A 21,870-nucleotide genomic window follows, 5' to 3' on the forward strand; every position below is an offset into this window, starting at 1 on the left:
CTGTTCTTGGCGTAAAACCCTGTCCATGAACTGTGCTCGGAACTTATGTGTTCCGCAAGTTCATCCTTTGCCACGTGAACATGGCAGATGGAAGTGGTTAGAGATCACTGAAGTTGTTTTTTGTTACTGTGGTTTTTCTTTCCCATGGAGGGGGCCTGCTTTCCATACATGTGCTTATTCATTTGATTGAATCTTTTATATTGATAGTGTTTTGGTAACTTGCAGCCTGGGAAGACTCGGGGATTGTGGAAGGGTCAGGTTTTTCTCATAGGCTTTAAAGTTTGATGTATTTGGTAGCTACTTATTTTCGAAAACCCTTGGCATTGCTTTGACGGCTGCACACTGTTTTTCCGCGCAGGACGTAAAGAACAGAAGAAATCCTCGCCTTGTTCCCTACACTCTTCTGGATGACCGAACCAAGAAATCCAACAAGGACAGCCTCCGCGAGGCTGTGCGCACGCTGCTGGGGTACGGCTACAACCTGGAAGCACCAGATCAAGATCACGGTATTTTGATTTTATTTTCCTCCTCTTCGCTTGCAAGATCATGTAGTAGTTCTTTAAAGCCAAATAAATGAATAAAAGGGGGAGTACTCGATAGAGTTCTCTAGTCTGTGTGTGGAATTTCAGCCAAGTAGACTGTTTCTTCCCCTGAAGGACACCTGAGGGATTAGACCTTCTCTCGGTAGCGTGGCTCCGGATGCTGATGATTTTGTGGGTGGAGAAAATGGGCCTATCTTCTTCAAGAGTCTGAGATCAATAGGTACCTCCCTTATTATGATGTCATACTCCTCCCCTATCCCACCAGCCCTCCTCCGGAATAGCTGATTTTTGCTGATTTGGGGAATAAGCCTGTAGCGGAGGCTAGTGTTTTACAAAATTCCACCTTCATCATTTACACACACATACAGACAACATTGAGTTAATTAATGTGATATTTTGCTTTAAGGGAAATACATTACAATAGCTATTCAATAACTGTGTGTTGAGCACATGGATTTTTAAAGGCTCTGCAAAAATACATTTTTCTTAAATAATTCCTTTGAAGGATATAGTTTAGAATGATCCACTCTTTAATCCTTTGCTCCTGCAGTTTGAGTTAATTTAATACCCATTTTCAAAAAATTGGCAAAAATGAAATGAGGATTGTGTGTTTCATCATAGTGCCTGTAATTTTTGATGGAAAATTTTAAAACTGTATTCCAAATGTGTTCTAATGGCTCATATTTTCAATGCATTATCTGTACATAAAAGTGGATCTTAAATAACAATAATAGTTAATATTTACATATTAACTATATAAGTGTTTCTAAGACTTTTACAATTATTATTTATCCTCACAATAACTCTTATGAGGATGATACTTGTATTAACGCTCATTTTACAGATAAGGAAACAGAGATTCAGGGACTTATGTGTCTTCCCATTTAAAGTGGCAGATCCAGGATCCTAATTGTAGGCATTTTGACATATTTTAAGTCCTTGAATTGAGTAAGTACACAGTTAGCATCTTGACAGATCTTGTCAGTTACTGGATTCTTATATTTGCTGCAAATTAAATGAGATATCCACTTGTTAATAATATCCATAATGCTAATATAATCTCTATCTTGAGGTTAGCTTTATAACAGTAGAGATATGGTTCACTCATTATGAATCAGATGCTGTTAGGTGTGCAAGATACCAAGAAGATCCTGTCTCAAAGGGCATGTAGTTCATGTAACCACTGGGAAGAAAGTAAACAGTAAAAGGCTTATAAGCCAGAAAATGGCAATCAGGAAGACTTCTGTAAGTCTCTGGTATAGAATAAACCCTCAAAGCTAATTGGTTCTATTTAATTATGTTTTTAAATTGAAATAGAATTTATATACATTAGAACATACACATCTAAAGCGTTCAGTTTGGTAAAGTTTGACAGTTGTAGAAACAAAAGGAACCGCTACCAAAACATCTCCTGATATTTTCTTCATTCCAGAAAGTTTCTTTGTGTTCTCAACAAAGTAACCACTTTGTAAGTTCTGTCATTTACAGATTAGTTTATACCAAGCAGAAATATAAATGTAATCTATAAATGTAGATTTTATAGTTATAATCACTATAATATGTATTTTTTATATCTGGCTTCTTTTGTTCAACATAATACTTGTATAATCATGCATGTTTTATGTATATCACAAGATCTATTACTCAGTGGCATTTCTTAATAATGCTAATTTAAAATTTGTTTATTCATTCTCCTATAGATGGAATATTTGGGTTGTTTCCAATTTTAGGTGATTATGAATAAGGCTGCTATGAATATTCATATACAAATCTTGGTGTATAATTAATCTTTCATTTCTCTTAGACTAAATACCTAGGAGTATAATTGCTGAGGCATGTTTTCTAATTTATGTTTGTCTTTTTACTAAATTGTGTCTTTAAAAGTGTATTTTATATAGAAGAACCATGTCAGGGATTGCAAGATTTTCTTCCATTCGTAGGTTGCGTTTTCATTTTCTTAATGAGGTCTTTTAAAGAGCAGACATTCTTAATTTGAAGTTCATTTATGATTTTTTTTTCCTTTATAGTTGTGGGTTTTATGTCCTAGGACATCTTTGCCTATGCAAAACCAGAAATATTTTCTCTTACGTTTCCTTCCAGAGTTTTATTATTTTGGCTTTTACATTTAGGTCTGTGATCTAAAGTGAGTTAACATTTGTGTATGATGTAAGGTTAAGATCAAGGTTCATGTTTTGTGCAGATGAATATCCAACTGTCCAAGTACCATCTTTTGGAACAGTTATCCTTAGCAAATTCAATTACCTTGGCATCTTTTCCAATATCTATTGAACATATAAGTCAGTCTATTTCTGGACTGTATATTCTGTTCCATTGATCTGTATGTCTGTCCTTAAGCTAATATTCCATTATCTTTATTTTTGTCACATAATCTTAAAATCAGGTAGGGCAAGTCCTCCAACTTCTTTCATCTTTCTTAAAGTTTTTTTTGCTCTTCTTCTTCTTTTGCATTTCTATATACATTTAGATTCAACTTGTCAATTTCATTTGGGTGGGATTACAGTTGAATTCTTAGGTCAGCTTTGGAAGAATTGATATTTCAGCACTGTTAAGTCAACTAATTCATGAACATGGTACATTTGCTCATTTATTTTCATCCTCTTTAGTTTCTCTTAGCATTGCTTTGCAGTTTTCAGAATAGAGGTCTTATACATTATTTGTCAGATTTATCTGATATTTTTGATACTATTAAGTTAGTTTAAAGTAATTGCATTTTCCAACTGTATATGAATAGGAGATATATAATTGATACTTGCATATTGATCTTATATCCTATGATTTGACTAAATTTATATGTCAGTTCTATTTTTTTTTAATAAATTCAATGGAGTTGTCTATATACAATATCATGAGGTCTGCAAAAACCAAACCTTACTTTTTCTTTTACAATTGTTATAGCTTTTATGCTTCTTGATTTATTGAACTGGTAAAGAATTCAGAACGCTGTTTAATAGAAATGGTAAGAGAGGTTATTCTGCCTTATGGGGGAAAGTTGTAATGTTTCACCATTAAGAATGATATTAAGTATAGCTTTTAGTAGATGTCCTTTATGACACTGAAGAAATTCCCTTCTATTCTTAGTTTGTTGGGTGATTTGATCATAAATAGGGTCTTGAATTTTGTCAGGTGCTTTTTTTTTTGCCATTTATGGAATAGATCATGTATTTTTCTCCTTTATTCTGTTGATATGAATATCAGTGACTTTCAAATGTTAAACCAACTTTCTTTTTCTAGGATAACTCTCCTTAGTCATGATGCATTGTCCTCTTTTACGTAGAGCTGTACTCTACTTGTTAATATTTTGTTGAGGACTTTCATATCTTTTATAGGGAATACACTGTTATATAATTTTTTTTTCTTACAATGTCTTTGTTAGATTTTGATATAAATGTAAAGCTAGCCTTCTAAGTAGGAAATTTTCTCTTCTGTCTTCTGAAGGAATTTGTGTTAATGCTGTATTATTTCTTTTTCAAATATTTGATAGAATTTATAATTGAAACCATGAGCCTAGAGTTTTGTCCTGTAGGAAGGGTATTTTATTATGAATTCAATACATTTATTAGCTTGAGAGCTATTTAGATTTTCTATTTACCTCGTGTCAGTTTTGATAAATTATGTTTTTCAGTAAATTAGTTCATTTAATTTAGATTGCCATATAAAGGCATAAAATTGCACTAATGTGCTCCTATTCTTTTAATGTCTGTAAGATTGGTAATGATATACCCCTTTTCATTCCTGATATTGATAGCTTTTTTCTCTCTTTTTATCTTGATCATTCCTCTAAAGGATTAATTGATTTTATCGATCTTTTCAATGGTTAATTGATCTTAAATATATTTTTGTTTTGGCTAAACTTTCAGACATGTATTAATATTTGGATTTAATAATCATGGATTATTATGAGTGATCTGCCATGGTTATGTGTGACTATGTCTTACATTCCCTAAGGAAAGCATGGCATTTTTGAGTGACTGTGGCATCCTCTGGAGAACGTCAATATTCAGTCACAGTGTCAAGAGATCCTGGTTTCACAGCTTTTACATGACCTATTAAGTGTGCTTTCTAATGAACAAATGTATATATCAGGCATACAGATATTCACTAACCTAACATTACCTTAAGATAATATAGTACTCCCAATAGTGTTCTTGCATATTTTCAAATATTTGATTCAACTACTCTGTTTAGGCGAAAGAAGGGCGTAATAATCATAGAATTCTTGAGCTTCCCTCTAACTTTATAATTCTTTAACATTTGTGTATCCCTGGAGGATGTAAGTAGCAGAGGTGACAGTCAATATATTTTTAGGTTGGAAAGATACTTATATAATGATAATGATAAAGTTTTGGGGAAAACACTCACATATGGTTTTATAGTCTGACACATCAACCATTTGATTTCCTTATGTTTTCATTCCTTTACACATGAATATTTATATTTTTGGTATCTATAGTCTTAATAGAGATATAATTGCTTGTTTTCCTTCCACTCCCCAGCTCTGCTTAATATCAAACATTTTGAAAGTTATTTACATTTAGAAGGAATTCTCACAACATTGCTTTCATGATACTCATTGAACATTACAAAGAGAGAATGCCAAGGTCTGGTTGACTCAATTCTAAACTTGCAGATAATAAGATAATAATAAATATCTAAAGTTATAGATAATAACTAAAAATAAGGGGAAACAGTACAGTTCAGAGAAATGATAACCTGGAGTCTTCAAGGAAAGAGTTAATTAAGGTTGGTATCCAGGAAAAGGAGTACATTTTTCCCTGTACATAGAAATATGCATTACATGTCAGACAGAAAAAACAATCAATGATGGTTATATTTTAAAGATATTGTCACTTAAGGGCATAAACTATATTCAGTGACACATGACACATTTGCTTTTAGAGATAGCTGTACTCCAGAATGATGCTGGATGAGTAAACTGTTAAGATGTTATTCTGACATACAGTGTTTTATACTATTTGTAGCCACTACATATTAATAGTTTCGTCTTTCTAACATGCTTGTGGACAACTTGTTGCTATCTTATGGGTAGCTACTTTCTTCTGAATTATGTGAATTTCAAGAAGACAGAAAAGGAGCTTATATTTACAAAACCTGTGCTGCACTTCATTTTACTTCCATATTTGAAATTCTTCTCATTTTCATTTTATTTTAATACGTAGGTATGGAACATCTACTGTGCCTAGTTCTGGGAATTCAGTGATGAATATGAGTTTTGTCTTATGTGGCTCTCAGTGTAGATAGATAGGGAAAATAGACTAAGAGTCATATCACATGGGGTTTAACTCAGCTTGGTGATGTGAGTGAAATCTTTACAGAGGAGGTCTGTTAGTTATCTATTCCCTACAGCAAACTACCCCTCCCCACCAAAAAACTCCTCAGTGGCCTAAAATAACAAACATTTGTTATCTCGAAAGTTTCTGTGGGTTGTGAATGTGAGAGTGATATAGTCAGGTGCTTCTGGATCATGGTCTCTCTGAGGTTGCTATTAAGTTGGCCAGGGATTAAGTCATCCGAAGACTTCTCTAGAGTTGAAGTGTTTGATACTAAGACAGCTCACTTGCGTAACTGTTGGCTAAAGAACTCGCTTCCTCTCTGGCTGTTGGCAGAAGACACAACCAGATGGGCACTGCCTTGCCACACAGAGCTCTTCATAGAGATGGTTGAGTGCCTTCACGTGGAAGGTGACTTCCCACAGAATGAAAACCGAAGAGTGAGTAAAAGGAGAAGCCTGCAATGCTTGTTATAATTACTTCCATCATATTCTGTTCGTTAGAAGTAAATCACTAAATGAACCCCACACTTTTTGAATGGAGGTGTACTAAAGTATTTGTGGACATATTTTAAAACCACCAAAGTAGGTAAAGCTAACTCAACTCGGTTCATGCACTTCAGGCAGAGAGAATAGTATGTGTAAAGGCTTAGAGACACAAGGAGGGTGGCAAATGGGAATTTCAGAGAGGTTTCTGTGAGCACATGTACGGTGGAATTTGAAAAGTGGCAGTAGATCAAGTAGAGGAGGCAGGAGTTGAAACAGATTTTTTTTTTTTTTTTGAGATGGAGTCTTGCTCTGTTGCCAGGGTGGAGTGCAGTGGCACAATCTGAGGATCTCAGCTCACTGCAACCTCCATCTGCCAGGTTCAAGTGATTCTTCTACCTCAGCCTCCAGAGCAGCAGGGACTACAGGCATGCGCCACCACACCCAGCTAATTTTTTTCCATTTTTAGTAGAGACAGGGTTTCACCATGTTGGCCTGGATGGTCTCGATCTCTTGACCTCATGATCCACCCACCTCAGCCTCCCAAAGTGCTGGGATTACAGGTGTGAGCCACCGCACCCGGCTAATTTTTTTTTTTAACTAAAAGAATGATTCTAGTGGCTGTTTAGGAAAAAGGCTGAATGTAAACAAAACTGGAGATGAGGACAGCAGTTTGGTGACTAGAAAAAGAGTGTAGATGAGGAATGTTGGAGGCCTTGTCTTTGGCAATACCGTGAACAGAAAAAATTATTTGGCATTTAGAAGTAGAATCAGCAGAAGGACAAAGGAGGCATCTGAGATAGTTTCTGGATAGATAGATGTCAAGTACACATATGTTGATTGGGAGCACAGGAATTGGAGCAGATGGACATGGGGTAGTAGGAAGATTCTGTATTTTATTGTAAATGTGTTAAGTTTGAGGGGCATGTAAGACAACTCAGCAGAGATACCAGGATTCAATTACATATGTAAATATAAACGTGAGACTATTGCTAGAGAGAAACAGAGGATTAAAAATTTTCACTTTTTAAATGAAAGAAATTTAGACGTTTTTACACTAAGGGAGAGAGAGATTGAAAATAGAGTAAGAGGGGCTCAATGAACTGTGGTCTCTGAGGAGGTTGAAGGGAATGAAATTCAGAGCCTGGGTAATTGGCCTCTTATAAATGGAAGAACAACTCTTGCTCCCCTAAGGTTAGTAGGAAAGAAGTGAAGATTGAAGACGATGCAACAACCTTCAAGAGGAAACTGAGGATAGTCTACCATACAATTACTGTCTTCAGGTTGAAATAGAAAATAAGTTCATTTTCCTAAGGAGTAGAAGTCAGTTCTTTTCCTAAGGACTAGATCAGAAGCCTTGAAGAGAGCAGTAAAGATGTGTTGGGTATAGAATTCTCAGCTGACAATTTTTTTTGTTTTGTTTTAGTAGTCAGATATATCATCCCACTGCCTTCTGGCCTTTATGTTTTCTGATAAGACATTGCCAGTAATCTTTTGGTGGGTCACTTGTATGTGATGAGTTGCTTATCTCTCTTGCTGTTTTCAGGATTCTCTCTCTGGTTTTGGATTTGAACAGTTTGATTATGATGTATCTGGTTTTAATTTCTTTGAGTTTATCCCCAAAGTTTATTGTACTTCTTAGATGTGTAAATGAATGTTTTCATCAAATTTGCAGAGTTTCTGGCCATTATTTGTTCATTCTTTCTTCTTTTTTGTCTCTCCTAACAGTCTGTGACTTTTTTTTTTTTTTGAGATGGAGTTTCACTCTTGTTGCCCAGACTAAAGTGCAATGGCATGATCTTGGCTCACCGCAACCTCCAGCTCTCAGGTTAAAGTGATTCTCCTGCCTCAGCCTCCCAAGTAGCTGGGATTACAGGCATGCTCCACCACGCCTGGCTAATTTTGTATTTTTAGTAAAGACAAGATTTCTCCATGTTGGTCAGGCTGATCTGGAACTCCCAACCTCAGTTGATCCACCCACCTCAGCCTTCCAAAGTGCTGGGATTGCAGGCATAAGCCACTGAATGTGGTCACAGTCTGTGACTTTTATTATGTGCATGTTCATATGGTTAAGTGTATCCCACAGGCTTATCTTTCTTCATTTCTTTTTCTTTCTGTTTTTCATACTTGACTAATGGACTTATCTTCAAGTTCATTGATTCTTGTCAGCTCAAATCTGTTGTTGAGCCCTCTAGTATATTTTTAATTCCAGTTACTGCACTTTTCAACTCCAGAAATTTTAGTTCTTTTTAATAATTTGCCTCTTTTTTTTTTTTTTTTGAGACAGAGTTTCGCTCTTGTTACCCAGACTGGAGTGCAATGGTGTGATCTCGGCTCACCGCAACCTCCGCCTCCTGGGTTCAGGCAATTCTCCTGCCTCAGCCTCCTGAGTAGCTGGGATTATAGGCACACGCCACCATGCCTAGCTAATTTTTTGTATTTTTAGTAGAGACAGGGTTTCACCATGTTGGTCAGGCTGGTCTCGAACTCCTGACCTCGTGATCCACCTGCCTTGGCCTCCCAAAGTGCTGGGATTACAGGCGTGAGCCACCGCGCCTGGCCCAATTTGCCTCTTTATTGATATTCAGTATTTGGTGAAGCATCATTTTTGTACTTTTTTTTTTTTTGAGATGGAGTTTTGTTCTTGTTGCCCAGGCTGGAGTGCAGTGGCATGATCTTAGCTCACTGCAACCTCGATTTCCCAGGTTCAAGTGATTCTCCTGCCTTAGCCTCCCAAGTAACTGGGATTACTGGCATGCACCACCACACCCAGCTAATTTTGTAATTTTAGTAGAGACGGGGTTTCACCATGTTGGTCAGGCTGGTCTCGAATTCCTGACCTCAGGTGATCCACCTGCCTCGGCCTCCCAAAATGCTAGGATTATAAGCATGAGACAGTGCGCCCAACCTCATTCTTTTCTTTAGTTCATTGCACATGATTTTCTTTAGTTCTTTGAACATATTTTAAATACCTAACTTAAAGTCTTTGTCTGATAAGCCCAACATCTCGGCCTCCTGAGGAATAATTTCTAATGACTGCTTTTTCCCCTTTAGGTATGGGATATACCTTCTTGTCTTTTTGCACGTCTCACAATTTTTGTGAAATATTGGATGTTTAAAGTAATGTAATTTGGTAACTCTGTATTCGCCCCTATTTCAGATGTTGGTGTTGTGCTTGTTGTCATTGTTTGTTTGCTTAGGAATTTTTCTAACCTAGTTTAGTAGAGACTGTGTTGCCTGTCATATGTGGCCACTGAAGTCGCAGTTTCATTAGATTAGTGGTCAGCTAATGGTAGGACGGAGACTTCTTTAAATGCCTAGAACCGATAAGTCTCCCAGTCTTTACCAAAGGAGAGGCAATGTAATGTGAGCATGCTGGCACATGCCTTCAACACTCAACTAGGCAATGTACAATTTCACATTAGCCTTCTCTTACTGCACGTCCAGAGCCTCAAGGTCTTTCAGAGGTGTGAGCTTTCTCATGTTTTTCCCTAATACATTCACAGCCCTGGGCCTGAGCATGGCTTTCTAGAGTCCCAGGAATATATTGGAGAGTCTCACATCCCGCTGTGGATCTTTCATTCACCACCTTTTCCTTTTAAACTTCTTGGTCAGTTGTTCTTTGCCTCTACTGTTATTGCTACCTCACAAAGCTGCAAGGCGAACAAATTGCCTCAGATGATTTTCAATGAATGTCCTTGGAGAAATGACTATTTGCATTGGGCAAGCTCTAAGTTAAGTGGAATAAAGACAAGTTTTACCAGTGGAATTTTCCAGAAAAGATAACATAATGACAGTTATCTGGAACCGGGCTTTGGAGGAATTCCAACTCTGTTCCGCCCACTTTAGGGCTTGTGGGTGGTGATTTTCAGTATGCCATGGAATGAGAGAGGGCGATGTGGCTGACTAAAACATCACTAGTCTGCTGTTCTTACCAACATTTGGACATTTTTATCAAATAAACACTCCCTGGATTGTTGCCAGCCTGTAGTTAATTTCCAGAGCTATGAGAAATCTGATTTGCATAATTTTTGCCAGTGTTCTCATTAATTTTATGGAGAAAAGGATTTTTGGAGGTTCTTTCTCCACCATATCTGCTGATGTCACTTAGCAATAAAGATTAAAAATAGCTGTTTTGTGGGATGGAACAGAGAACAGACTGCAAACAGATAACAGCATTGTGGAGAAACATTGATAGTCCAGTTTAGGTTAGAGACTGAGTTAGTGGTGCCAATCTGTTATGTGCATGTGTTTTCTGGCAAACTCAGCAGAGCAGGTATAGAGGTTGAGAGTGAAGGTAGTGAAATTGGGCAGTCATTGGGGTTAACAGAGCAAGTAGGAGAAAAGGTAATAAGGGCAAGACAGTATGGAAAGTTACATAGGTAAGGACGGGAAGAAAGAAGAAATTTAATGAGTTTGAAGAGTGAATGTATTTGTATAAGAAAATGAGAAAACCAAGAGGAAAAAATGGTGATCACACAAATGGCACATCTCTGAATTTTGAGAATTTAGAGATAGAGCCACTGGCAATTGTTTGACAAGGTTCGATTGTACTTAAGTTATGTGAACAATGAGCGATGAGAATAGAGTTGTATATTCTACAGCAGAAACTGAGATTATGTTTATTGTTGTATGCCGGAATCCAACAGCATGCTTCATAGTAGGGATGCAGGTGATCTGAATGGAAAATCCATAAGAAGAAAGATTAATTTTCTGATGGGAGGAATCGGGAAAGAGAGAAAATGTCTTCAGAGTTAGATGTTGGGAGGATCAAAATTTCAGCAAGTAGAGATTGATGTCAGAAAGGCCATCGCTACTAGAAAGAAAGCACATCTGCTGTGATTAGGTATAGAAAGAGCTGAGGAAGGGTGGATGGTCCACTTAGGATGAAATATAGGATACAGCTGGGGAGAGAGAACAGTCATAGGTGAAGGTAGAAGGATTAGGACAAAATATGGATTATCTTGCAAACTCAGCTAAGAAATGTGGATAAATTTATATGAGGAGTATCAACCAGCCCCAGGAAGTTTTAAAGCAAGAGCTTGACGTGTGATCACAGTTTACAATAGCAATATAACTATGGCAACAGTGGGAAGGAACAGATTGGAGGGGGAAGTGCTTGGAGATAGACTGGTTGGGAGGCTTTAGAAAAATTGTTTTGTTGAACAAGGATGGTGGGAATGAAAAATTAAAAGATAGATGTTGAGAGGTGTTATAGCATAAAACAAAATCAGTCTGATTATCACTAAGATGAGATTAAAAACATTAATTTATAGCAGTCTATACTGCTGTTTGCTGACTTTTTAAAAAAGTCGAGGACATAAAAAGTTTAATAAAATAGAATCGAGCCTTATGTAATTAATCAGAATTATAATTTATTTTCTCTTAGGAGAATGCTTACATATTCCAGGTAAAATGCGAATTTGGTATTTGAGTTGTAGTATCTTTGGAGTATTGTTCTCAATAATATTTTAAAGCATTTAAAAATGGAATTTATTCTTATTTACTACAAGGTTTAATCAACATTTGAATTGTTTTGTCCAAAATAATACCAGGAAGTTGAAAGAATGGCTGATTAATACCGATACTTTAAAAAAGTATTATCATTAGACCTAAAAGATTCTAGGTATGTGTACAATTTTAGCTTTTCCTTATAGCTGCTTATGCGTTTTTAAATACATAGTTAAATCTTGACTGCCCTCTAGTGGCAAATGTTTTTAGATGTATAGTTTGAAGAGCAGGGTGTATGGTTTACTTTAGGCCTTTTTAGGCCCTAGTTAGGTCATTGGTTGTGTGTCATGCCTGGGAGGTACTGGGAACACAGTCTTTTCTCAGTCCTTTGCCTTCATCTTGAGGTGGTTCATTAATAATATAATTCCTGAATTGTTTCTACTTTGAATACAAACAGATTTGATAATGTATGACAGGACTATGTCTCCCAGTTATTCATTTTTAAATGTCTGTTATTATTATATTCATTATAACAGCATAAACATCACTTATATAACACACTTACATGAGTTATAATTGCCTGCCAAATACATAAATGTACCATGTTTAAAATTAAGCAAAGCATAAGGGTGTTTGGGGAAGAATTCTATGCCGTTGACAGGATGCCACCTATTAGCTATTTGCCTGAGCTCCTATATTCAGAGCTTGAAAGAGTCTCTGTTTCTAGGTACAGTTTGGCAGGTATATATGGAGTACTTACTTTGTGCTCAGGGGCTTAATGTTATAAGGTATGCCAAATAAATGTGTTACAGACTGCCTGGATCTTTTTAAAAAACACCTACAAACCCAGATTTCACTTTGTATCAGTATTTTAGCAAGAGGTGTATGTTGAACTGTTGCTTCTTTAAAAAGTGGTTGCAAACTACTCTAAACTAACTTAAGAAATATATACCATGGGCGGGGCATGGTGGCTCACGCCTGTAATCCCAGCACTCTGGGCGGCTGAGGTTGGTGGATCACCTGAGATCAGGAGTTCAAGACCAGCCTGACCAACATGGTGAAACCCCATCTCTACTGAAAATACAAAAAAACTTAGCCGGGCATGAACGGTGGCACATGCCTGTAACCCAGCTATTCAGGAAGCTGAGGCAGGAGAATTGCTTGAACCTGGGATATGGAAGTTGCATGAGCTGAGATAGCGCCATTGAATTTCAGCCTGGGCAACAAGAGTAAAACTCCATCTCAACAAAAACAAATAGGAAAATCCACAGAGATTAAAAAAGAAAAAGAAGTGGTTTTTTTTTTTGTTTTTTGTTTTTTTTTGGTGAAGTTTCAGGCATGATAGTGTCTGTGAACCGCATGTTTGTTTCAAGTTCAGGTTGAGTGTCATCAATGAGCATAAGAATAATACAGCATTAGGGCTGGGAAAAAGGATGCCAGGGCTCAGAAATTCTGCATTGTTCTTATCGCACTATAATCTCCAAATAGTACTCCCTATTTTCATTCCCTATGGTAATAGAAGGGATTAGTGGTATGTTTAAATTCCAAGAGAGTTTTGTAGGGGGCTTTTGGGGAAATTATCTATTATATTTTGTACCAAATTTGCCTTCTAAAGTATTTGATTTAAGCTAATATTAAAATTAGTTTGTGTGACTTGAGCACGCTATACCTGTTTGTGATGTCTAGATATATTGGAAACCAGAGAAAGAGAGCCTGGGATTTTTCAGTAGTTTAGTTTTCAAAAAAAAAACTAAATTCTATATTTAGAAAATTAGAGGTTAAATCTATTAATGTATACTAGAAATGTAATATAAGATTTTATTCACAAATATCAATATAATTAAAAATAAGGATAACTGCCTGATTATTTCTGTCGGGAAAATAATCTACAAATATTTGTGTAATTTATAGCCCATATTTAATATCTCTTAGATTCATTTAGGGAAGGTTAGAGGCATATTTTAAGGAAGGAATTGATCAGTAATCTGTTTTTTGAGGAAATATTAACTCTGAGTGAAAATTCTACTTTTCCTATTTATTTAGTATTGCAGCACTGAGAACTAGTTTCTTTTCTTTTCTTTTCTTTCTTTTTCTTTCTTTCTTTCTTTCTTTTTTTTTTGACACAGAGTCTTGCTCTGTTGCCCATGCTAGAGTACCATGATCTTGGCTCACTGCAACCTCCACCTCCTGGGCTCAAGCAATTCTCCTGCCTCAGCCTCCCAAGTAGCTGGGATTACAGGCATATGCCACCATTCCTGGCTAATTTTTGTATTTTTAATAGAGACGGGTTTCACCATGTTGGCCAGGGTGGTCTCGAACTCCTGACCTCAAGTGATTCACCTGCCTTAGCCTCCCACAGGTGTAAACCACAGCACCCGGCCAAGAACTAGTTTCTTAATAGCACAAACTACCTTTAGATATCATAAAATCTGATAGAATTTTTTTCTCTCAAAAACAAAGTTTACGATCCTATTTTTCAAAACATATTTAGTTACTAAGTAACAGGCATGAGAATTCACGCTTAACCATGGAGATGTTTCTGTCTCTTATTCAGAGACTTAAGCTAGTTTTTGAAGGGTTAGCCAGCAATTACAATTAGTTCTACATTCAATAATCACCACCACCATTATCAAAAAGCAGTTATTGATCATTTCATTAATGAAGCCCATGGGGTAGGAGCTATCTCATGCTACAGCCCTGCTGTCTTCACTGCTTTACTTCATCTAATTTTAAACTGTTACATATGATCTAGCTGTACATTTATTGGCAACCTTTAGTGCTTATCTAGATTATTTTTATAGTTCTAATTTGATCATACCGAGTCAATGATTGAACTGTTATTAAGTTTTTAGTATGTGTAAGGGTTTTCTTAAATCTTTTATTTTTTTCAAGTCAAAGCTGTTTTATTATCATTCACATTATTTCATAGAAAAAGGAATGTAGCAAACGGGTTATGGTTGTACATTAAAAAAAAAATCCAGGTTTGTGGAGGTTGCATTATTTCCACCTGGGAACAGGGGTGCCCCAGTATCAGACACAGCAACTGCACTTGTCCAACGCCCCTTTGCAAATGCAGCCCTGGGCACACTTGGCAAGCCCACAGGGCAGCAGGAGCAGCAGCTTTTCTTACAGGAGGTGCATTTGCATTCTCTGCACCTGCAGGAGCTGGTGCAGGTGCAGGAGTCATCGGCGGCGCAGGAGCAGTTGGATCCGAAAAAATATGGAACGCTTCATGAATTTGCGAGTCATCCTCGTGCAGGGGCCACACTCATCTCTGTATCATTCCAGTTTTAGTATATGTGCTGTTGAGGCGAGCACGGTCTTACCTAAACCTTAAGCAGAAACAAATAGGAACTAGTTTCTTTCTTTCTTTGTCTTGGTTTGAGACAAGATCTCACTCTGTCACCCAGGCTGGAGTGCAGTAGTGTGACCATAGCTCGCTGCAGCCTTGACCTTCCAGGCTCAAGTGATCCTTCCATATCAGCCTCTTGAGGAGCTTGGACTTACAGGCATGCGCTACCATGTCTGGCTGAATTTTTAAACTTTCTGTAGAGGCAGAGTTCCACTATGTTGCCCAGGTGGGTCTCAAAATCCTGGGCTCAAGCGATCCTCCCACCTTGGCCTTCCAAAGTGTTGGCATTACAGGTGTAAGCCACCATGTCTGGCTGAGAACTAGAATTTAACCAGTATCCAGTGACTCTGTGCCAGCTATTGGATGCAAGTAGGAAGAAGAGGGGTTATGACATGAGGCAGCTCCCAAATTCCACCGTTTTTAGTTTGGTCGAGTCTGAAGTTTCCTCCTCTGCATCTAACTCACATCTTAGCTGAGGCGACCGCCTTCTTTGAGACATCAATTCAATGGACACTCCTTCCCATTCCCTGTGATTTCTGAGAGACTTATCTTCTCATCGTCATTCTGGCGCTGGGTTCCTCAGTCTGAGGCTTCCCCCTCTCGTTGCTCTCAATCTCACCTGCATCTCATTTCCTGCAGATACTTCTCCCTCTTTTGCATCACGCTGGTTCCAGTGTTAGTTGCTGACGTTTTTATTTTTTCCCCAGATCTTTTAAATACAGCATTCGTATGTGTAGCAGATTACAGTGAAGGTGTGTGGGAGAATGGAAAAGTTTTGTATCACATTTGAGTTCCTTCGCCATCACCATCCTGTAGGGGAATTTTGCAATTGATACTGTTGTTACGTTTCTCCACTGTTAATAGCTTTCTCATTTCTGTCTCTCTTCCCTTCCTTGCTTTGTCTTCCCTCTTCTCTCTCACCCTTAAATGTCTACTCATTTCTTATCCAGAGCAGTTTGGATCTTTTATCTTACTGTCTTCTTTCCATCTCGTCCTCCACAACCAAAGCACCAAGCCACTTTTGGGTTTTCTTCTACAGAAAAGTTGTTCTGTCCTGAAAATCAGGCTGATGGAGGGAACGCCACCCACCCTGGTGGCGTTACTGAGGTTCATTCTCCAGGCTCTTCAGCACAAGCCCTGTTGCCTTCCACTTCACCCAGCTGGTCGGCCAGTGGCTGATCCTAGATAAGAAAGCACTTGGTAAAACGTGAAAGAAGAAAAGAAGGTATCATTATCATCATCGCTGCAGGTTGAATTACTAAAGTCATGATGTATCTTTCCTTCTTTTATGTATGGTTTTTCTTTCTCTTTCAATTTCCTATCCAATGACCACCAGAAATCTCTGTCTGTTTCTCAGCAGCCAGAGCCGAAGTGTGCAGTGGCACTGGGGAAAGATTCCGAATCTTCCGTGCCGAGAAGACCTATGCAGTGAAGGCGGGACGGTGGTATTTTGAATTTGAGGCGGTCACTGCTGGAGACATGAGGGTTGGTTGGAGTAGGCCTGGTTGTCAGCCGGATCAGGAGCTTGGCTCGGATGAACGTGCCTTTGCCTTTGATGGCTTCAAGGTGAGTGGACTTTGCCCCGTACCAGTCATCTACTGTACGTGCCGGAGGTTCGCCTCCTCTGCTGTTCCTCTGGGTAGCATCACAATATCAGTATTTTCCACAGCGCAAACATGGAAAAATATTTCATGGGAAAGTGTTTGTCCTTGTAGTCTCAAAACTCTTCCCTACAACCCATGAATACGGTGAAATTCATCAAGTAAGACATTGCTTTTCCATGGTTATCAAAAAGATAAATCATCTTTATCTGTCAGAATGTTAAAGATAACATATATAAAGGAAAAATGCATATACATTGATATAGCAATTCCATATCAGGAGTTTATCTTTAAGCAATAATTAATGGTATGTTTGTATAAATGTTTAATAGCCACAATGTTGAAGGCAGGGTTGTTTATAATCACAAATGGTTTTCATTTTCAACATTATTAGTAATTTCTATTAAGTTGGGTGGAAGCTGAGCATGCATTTGTCTTGTTATTTATGTATTTATAAATGTTTAAAGATTTTTTTTTTTTGAGATGTAGTTTCACTTTTGTTGCCCGGGCTGGAGTACAATGGTGTGACCTCAGCTCACAGCAACATCCACCTTCCAGGTTCAAGTGATTCTCCTGCCTCAACCTCCTGAGTAGCTGGGATTATAGGCATGGCTAATTTTGCATTTTCAGTAATTTTGTATTTTCAAAATTAGCCACACCTGGCTAATTTTGTATTTTCAGTAGAAACGGGGTTTCCTCCATATTAGTTGGGCTGGTCTTGAACTCCCAACCTCAGGTGACGGTGATCTGCCCGCCTCAACCTCCCAAAGTTCTGGGATTACAAGTGTGAGCTACTGCACCCGGCTAAAGATTGTTTTATATGTATAAAATATTTTGATTAATAGTATGGGCCAGGTGCCTGTAATCCCAACACTTCAGGAGGCTGAGGCAGAGGGATCACTCGAGGCTAGGAGTGCAAGACCAGCCTGGGCAACAAAGTAAGACCCCGTCTCTACAAAAAAAATTTTTTAATTAGCCAAGTATGGTGGTGCACACTTGTGGTCCCAGCTACTTAGGAGGCTGAGGTGAGAGGATTGCTTGAACTTGGGAGGTTGAGACTGCAGTGAGCCATGATCACACCGCTGCACTCCAACCTGGGCAACAGAGCAAGACTTTGTCTCAAAACAAACGAATGAACAAATAATAATAACAACAATGTATATACGCATATAGCCACAATAGGATAATAATAGTCACTTTTGATTGGTACAGTCATAGTTTTTTTAAGTCTTATTTTAATTTTTTGATTTTTTAAGTGAATTTATATACCTTCTCACATGAGGGGAAAAAAGCTACTTTTTTCTTTTTTTTTTTTTGAGACAGAGTCTCGCTCTGTTGCCAGACTGGAGTGCAGTGGCACAATCTCAGCTCACTGCAACCTCCACCTCCCAGGTTCAAGTGATTCTCCTGCCTCAGCCTCCCGAGTAGCTGGGACTATAGGCATGCGCCACCACACCCAGCTAATTTTTGTATTTTTAGTAAAGATGGAGTTTCACCATGTTGGCCAAGATGGTCTCGATCTTTTGACCTCATGATCTGCCCACCTCAGCCTCCCAAAGTGATGGGATTACAGGTTTAAGCCACCGTGCCTGGCCAAAAAAGCTACTTTTTAACTAGGAAAAATTAAATTAGAATAAATAAGCAATCATGAAGAGATTGGACATTTGGTTATTTCTTGGTGTGTAAGGTATTGTGTAGGAAAGCGTTTCTAGGCTTGAAATTAAGCACTTTATCCATGTAGTTCTGAAACAGCACATTTCCTGAATCCAGTTTTTTTTTTTTAAATTTCAAATAGAAAATTTTAACACCTTTTTGGGGGACTCAAAGTTAGCAAACTTTAAACTTCAAAAAATAAAATAATAGATAAAAGGCAGCTTTAGGTTTATACTTCCTGAAGATCAGATGGAATGAACCAGAGTAGGAAGTATTCTGAGGAAGTTAAAATAACATTTACCTCCAATCAAACAATAGACAAGAAAGGATGCTCCCAGTTTGGGAACGGGCATGGAGTGGGTGGGGTAGGAAGGAGAACACCACAGCCAGGTAAGTGTGTCAGGCATGTTATGCCTTTGGATTCCTGGTGTAAACTTTTTAAAAAGCACAGTGTGTTATATTGAGAATTATATCATTGTTTTATATTGATAACTATGTCCTTTAACATATATAACATACCAATTCACAATGAAGGTGAGGCTTAAGCAAAAAGTTAAAAGATGTATCTGGCAAAATAATTTATATAACTCACGTGTCCCTATAAAGCAATGAAATATACTTGTAGATCCAAAAAATCACATTTATCAAAACTATGTTTTGAATGTACTTACAGCATGAGATTTCACTTTATGTATATATAAAAAAAGGTTGGCATCTATATTCAATTTTTGGCTTGTTACTTCAGCAGATATCCTAAGGATATTTTTAGGTTTGTTTTGAAGCTTTTTTTGCTTTTAGTATGTAACTGAAATGCTTCTCGATTTCCATTTTGTTAAAGTATCTGTGCCATCGGTTCTAAGGAATAACATTTTATTTTCAAATAGATGAAAATTACACTATCATTTTCAATGACAGCTGCCCAACTTGATTCCCTAGCTCGTAATTATTTGTATTTGTGGGAGTAGAGAAAAACAACCCATATTCTGGGAAACATTCATTGTAGCAGAAAAATAGTATATTCTGAAGGCATATCATTTGTCTTTCAGTAGAAAATATGTGAGGTTAGATTTTAAAATAATCAGCTCACAAAATCATGAAATAGCTATTGGATTTTTTTTTCAAGATTCAATAATATACCATGTTAATATTAGGTAGAGATTTAGAATTCCCAGACAGCTTCATTTTGCTTAGGACATTGGAGTAGACTGATAGCCAGCCGGAGTTTCTCCTACTGTGGTGTTAATGGAAGGGGATGCTGGTAAGTCATGACAGAGTGGTGGGTGGGTGCTATTTTCTTGGCTTAGTCTGTGACAAGGGACTTTTCTGTGCTCCATAGGCCCAGCGGTGGCATCAGGGCAACGAACACTATGGGCGCTCTTGGCAAGCAGGCGATGTTGTGGGGTGTATGGTCGACATGAATGAACACACCATGATGTTCACACTGAATGGTGAAATCCTTCTTGATGATTCAGGGTCAGAACTGGCTTTCAAGGACTTTGATGTTGGTGACGGTAAGTCTACTACATTTTGTGTTGTTTTTAAATTTGCAGCACAATGAAGCTTCCTGACCAGCTGTTTCTGCTTGAGGGTGAATGACTAAATGAGTTGCAATTGTAAATCGTGAGGGCATCATGTGGCTGACTTGATCGGATGCCCTTGATATTACTTTAGTGGAAATGCTCCCTATACGACTTAGCTAGGATTTCGATAAGGCCGAAATGGCTTTTATGAGTATGAATAAGAAAATAAATAGCAGGCAAAAGAATCGTTTTCCATCATTGTTAAATTTTCATTTAGAACTTCCCTGTTTCATCAGCTGCCTAGAACCTCTTTCTGTTTATTCATTTCGTAAAAATGAAATGAGGACCCACCATGGATCAGGTACTTTGCTGGATGCTGAGGCAACAAAGATGAATAGGACATGGTCCTATCTTTTTGTAGATTACAGATTACCTGCCAGGGAAGGTCCACACTTGCATAGTTTCTGTTTGCTGGCTAAGTTCAAAGACAGAAATGCTCGTGCTGCTGCCTATGAGGCCCTGAGATGACCTTTGAGCAGAGTTGTAAAGATGGAGGGTGTTGGTGCAGCGAGGAAGGCATTTAGTCTTCAGAGATGCACTCCCAGTTTGGTGGCCACTGGCTGCACAGGGCTGTTTACATTTAAGTTAGTTGAATTTTTTTTTTTTTTTTTTTTTTTTTGAGATGGAGTTTTGTTCTTTTTGCCTGGGCTGGAGTGCATTTGTACAATCTCAGCTCACTGCAACCTCCGCCTCCCGGATTCAAATGATTCTCCTGCCTCAGCCTCCTGAGTAACTGGGATTACAGGTGCCTGCCACCACGCCCGGCTAATTTTTGTATTTTTAGTAGAGATGGGGTTTCACCATGTTGACCAGGCTGGTCTTGATCTCCTGACCTCGTGATCCACCCACCTTGGCCTCCCAAAGTTCTGGGATTACAGGCGTGAGCCACTGCGCCCGGCCTAAGTTTTAAAAAGTTAAGAAGTGAGTTTCTTAGTCACACTGGTCACCATTTGGAGGGCTCAATTTCCACAGGTGGCTAGGGATGCCCCTACTGGACAATGCAGATAGAGAATACCGCCCTCATCACAGAAAGTTCTCTTGGATAGTGTTGCTCTGGAGCACATAAGCAAGACAATATTCGATGAAAATTATTTAATTATCTTATTTCAGCCAGGTGTGGTGGTTCACACCTGCAATCCCAGCACTTTGGGAGGTTAAAGTGGGAGCATAGCTGAGCCCAGGAGTTTGCGACCAGCCTGGGTAACATAGCAAGACTCTGTTTCTACAAAAATTTAAAAATTAGCCAGGTGTGGTGGCATGTTCCTGTAGCTCCAGTTACTCAGGTGGCTGAGGAGGGAGAATTGCTTGAGCCCAGGGAAGTCAAGGACAGCAGTGAGCTGTGATTGTGCCACTGTACTCCAGCCTGGGTGACAGAGTAAGACCTTGTCTCAAAATAATAATCTTATTTCAAAAACAAGCTAAACACTTATTTTCAAAATGTTTTTTTGAATATATTGTTTATATATTTGCATATGTATTTGCATATAAAAATGTCAATATATTTGCATACATGCCGTCTTGGATTTTAAGATATATACCTCAACCACTATTTCTAATAGTCTATATAAATTTGTCACTGATCGTCAAAATGTTAGCCAGTTCATTACTTGTATTAAGTTTTATATTAATTCCTTTAGCTAGCTTTTGACTAGGTATAAACATTATTTCCCTAACACAGATTTGCAGAAATAATAATTTTACATTTGTGTAACTCAATTACTATTCTTAAAAATTTTACTTTTTACTTTTTGGAGATACATAGTCTAATATGTATGAAGTACATGACATGTTTTGATGCAGGCATGCGATGCATAATAATCACATCATGGAAAATGGGGTATCCATCCCCTTGAGCATTTTTCTCTTGTGTTACAAACAATCCAGTTATACTCCTAGC

At 38.0% G+C, this 21,870-nt stretch overlaps 1 protein-coding gene and 1 non-coding gene across 7 annotated transcripts in view; one reads left to right on the forward strand and one right to left on the reverse strand.

Annotated features, from left to right (window-relative positions):
- The window catches only part of RYR2 (ryanodine receptor 2), a 784,705-nt gene that overhangs the window by 485,631 nt on the left and 277,204 nt on the right, over positions 1–21,870 (forward strand). For 5 of the 6 annotated variants that reach the window (XM_064383634.1, XM_064383629.1, XM_064383631.1 and 2 more), the window contains 3 exons: positions 359–506; positions 16,497–16,705; positions 19,730–19,904. In XM_064383634.1, coding sequence (XP_064239704.1) covers positions 359–506; positions 16,497–16,705; positions 19,730–19,904 — 532 coding nt within the window. The remainder of the gene's footprint in view (positions 1–358; positions 507–16,496; positions 16,706–19,729; positions 19,905–21,870) is intronic. The other variant, XM_064383630.1, reaches the window with a different exon arrangement.
- Positions 15,002–15,105, reverse strand: LOC135277638 (U6 spliceosomal RNA). Its single transcript, XR_010345247.1, has one exon. It is a non-coding gene; the product is annotated as a U6 spliceosomal RNA (small nuclear RNA).

Source organism: Aotus nancymaae, unplaced genomic scaffold (assembly GCF_030222135.1).
Source record: "Aotus nancymaae isolate 86718 unplaced genomic scaffold, 86718_ANA_hifiasm-v0.15.2.pri h1tg000032l_0, whole genome shotgun sequence".
Lineage (NCBI taxonomy): Eukaryota > Metazoa > Chordata > Mammalia > Primates > Aotidae > Aotus > Aotus nancymaae.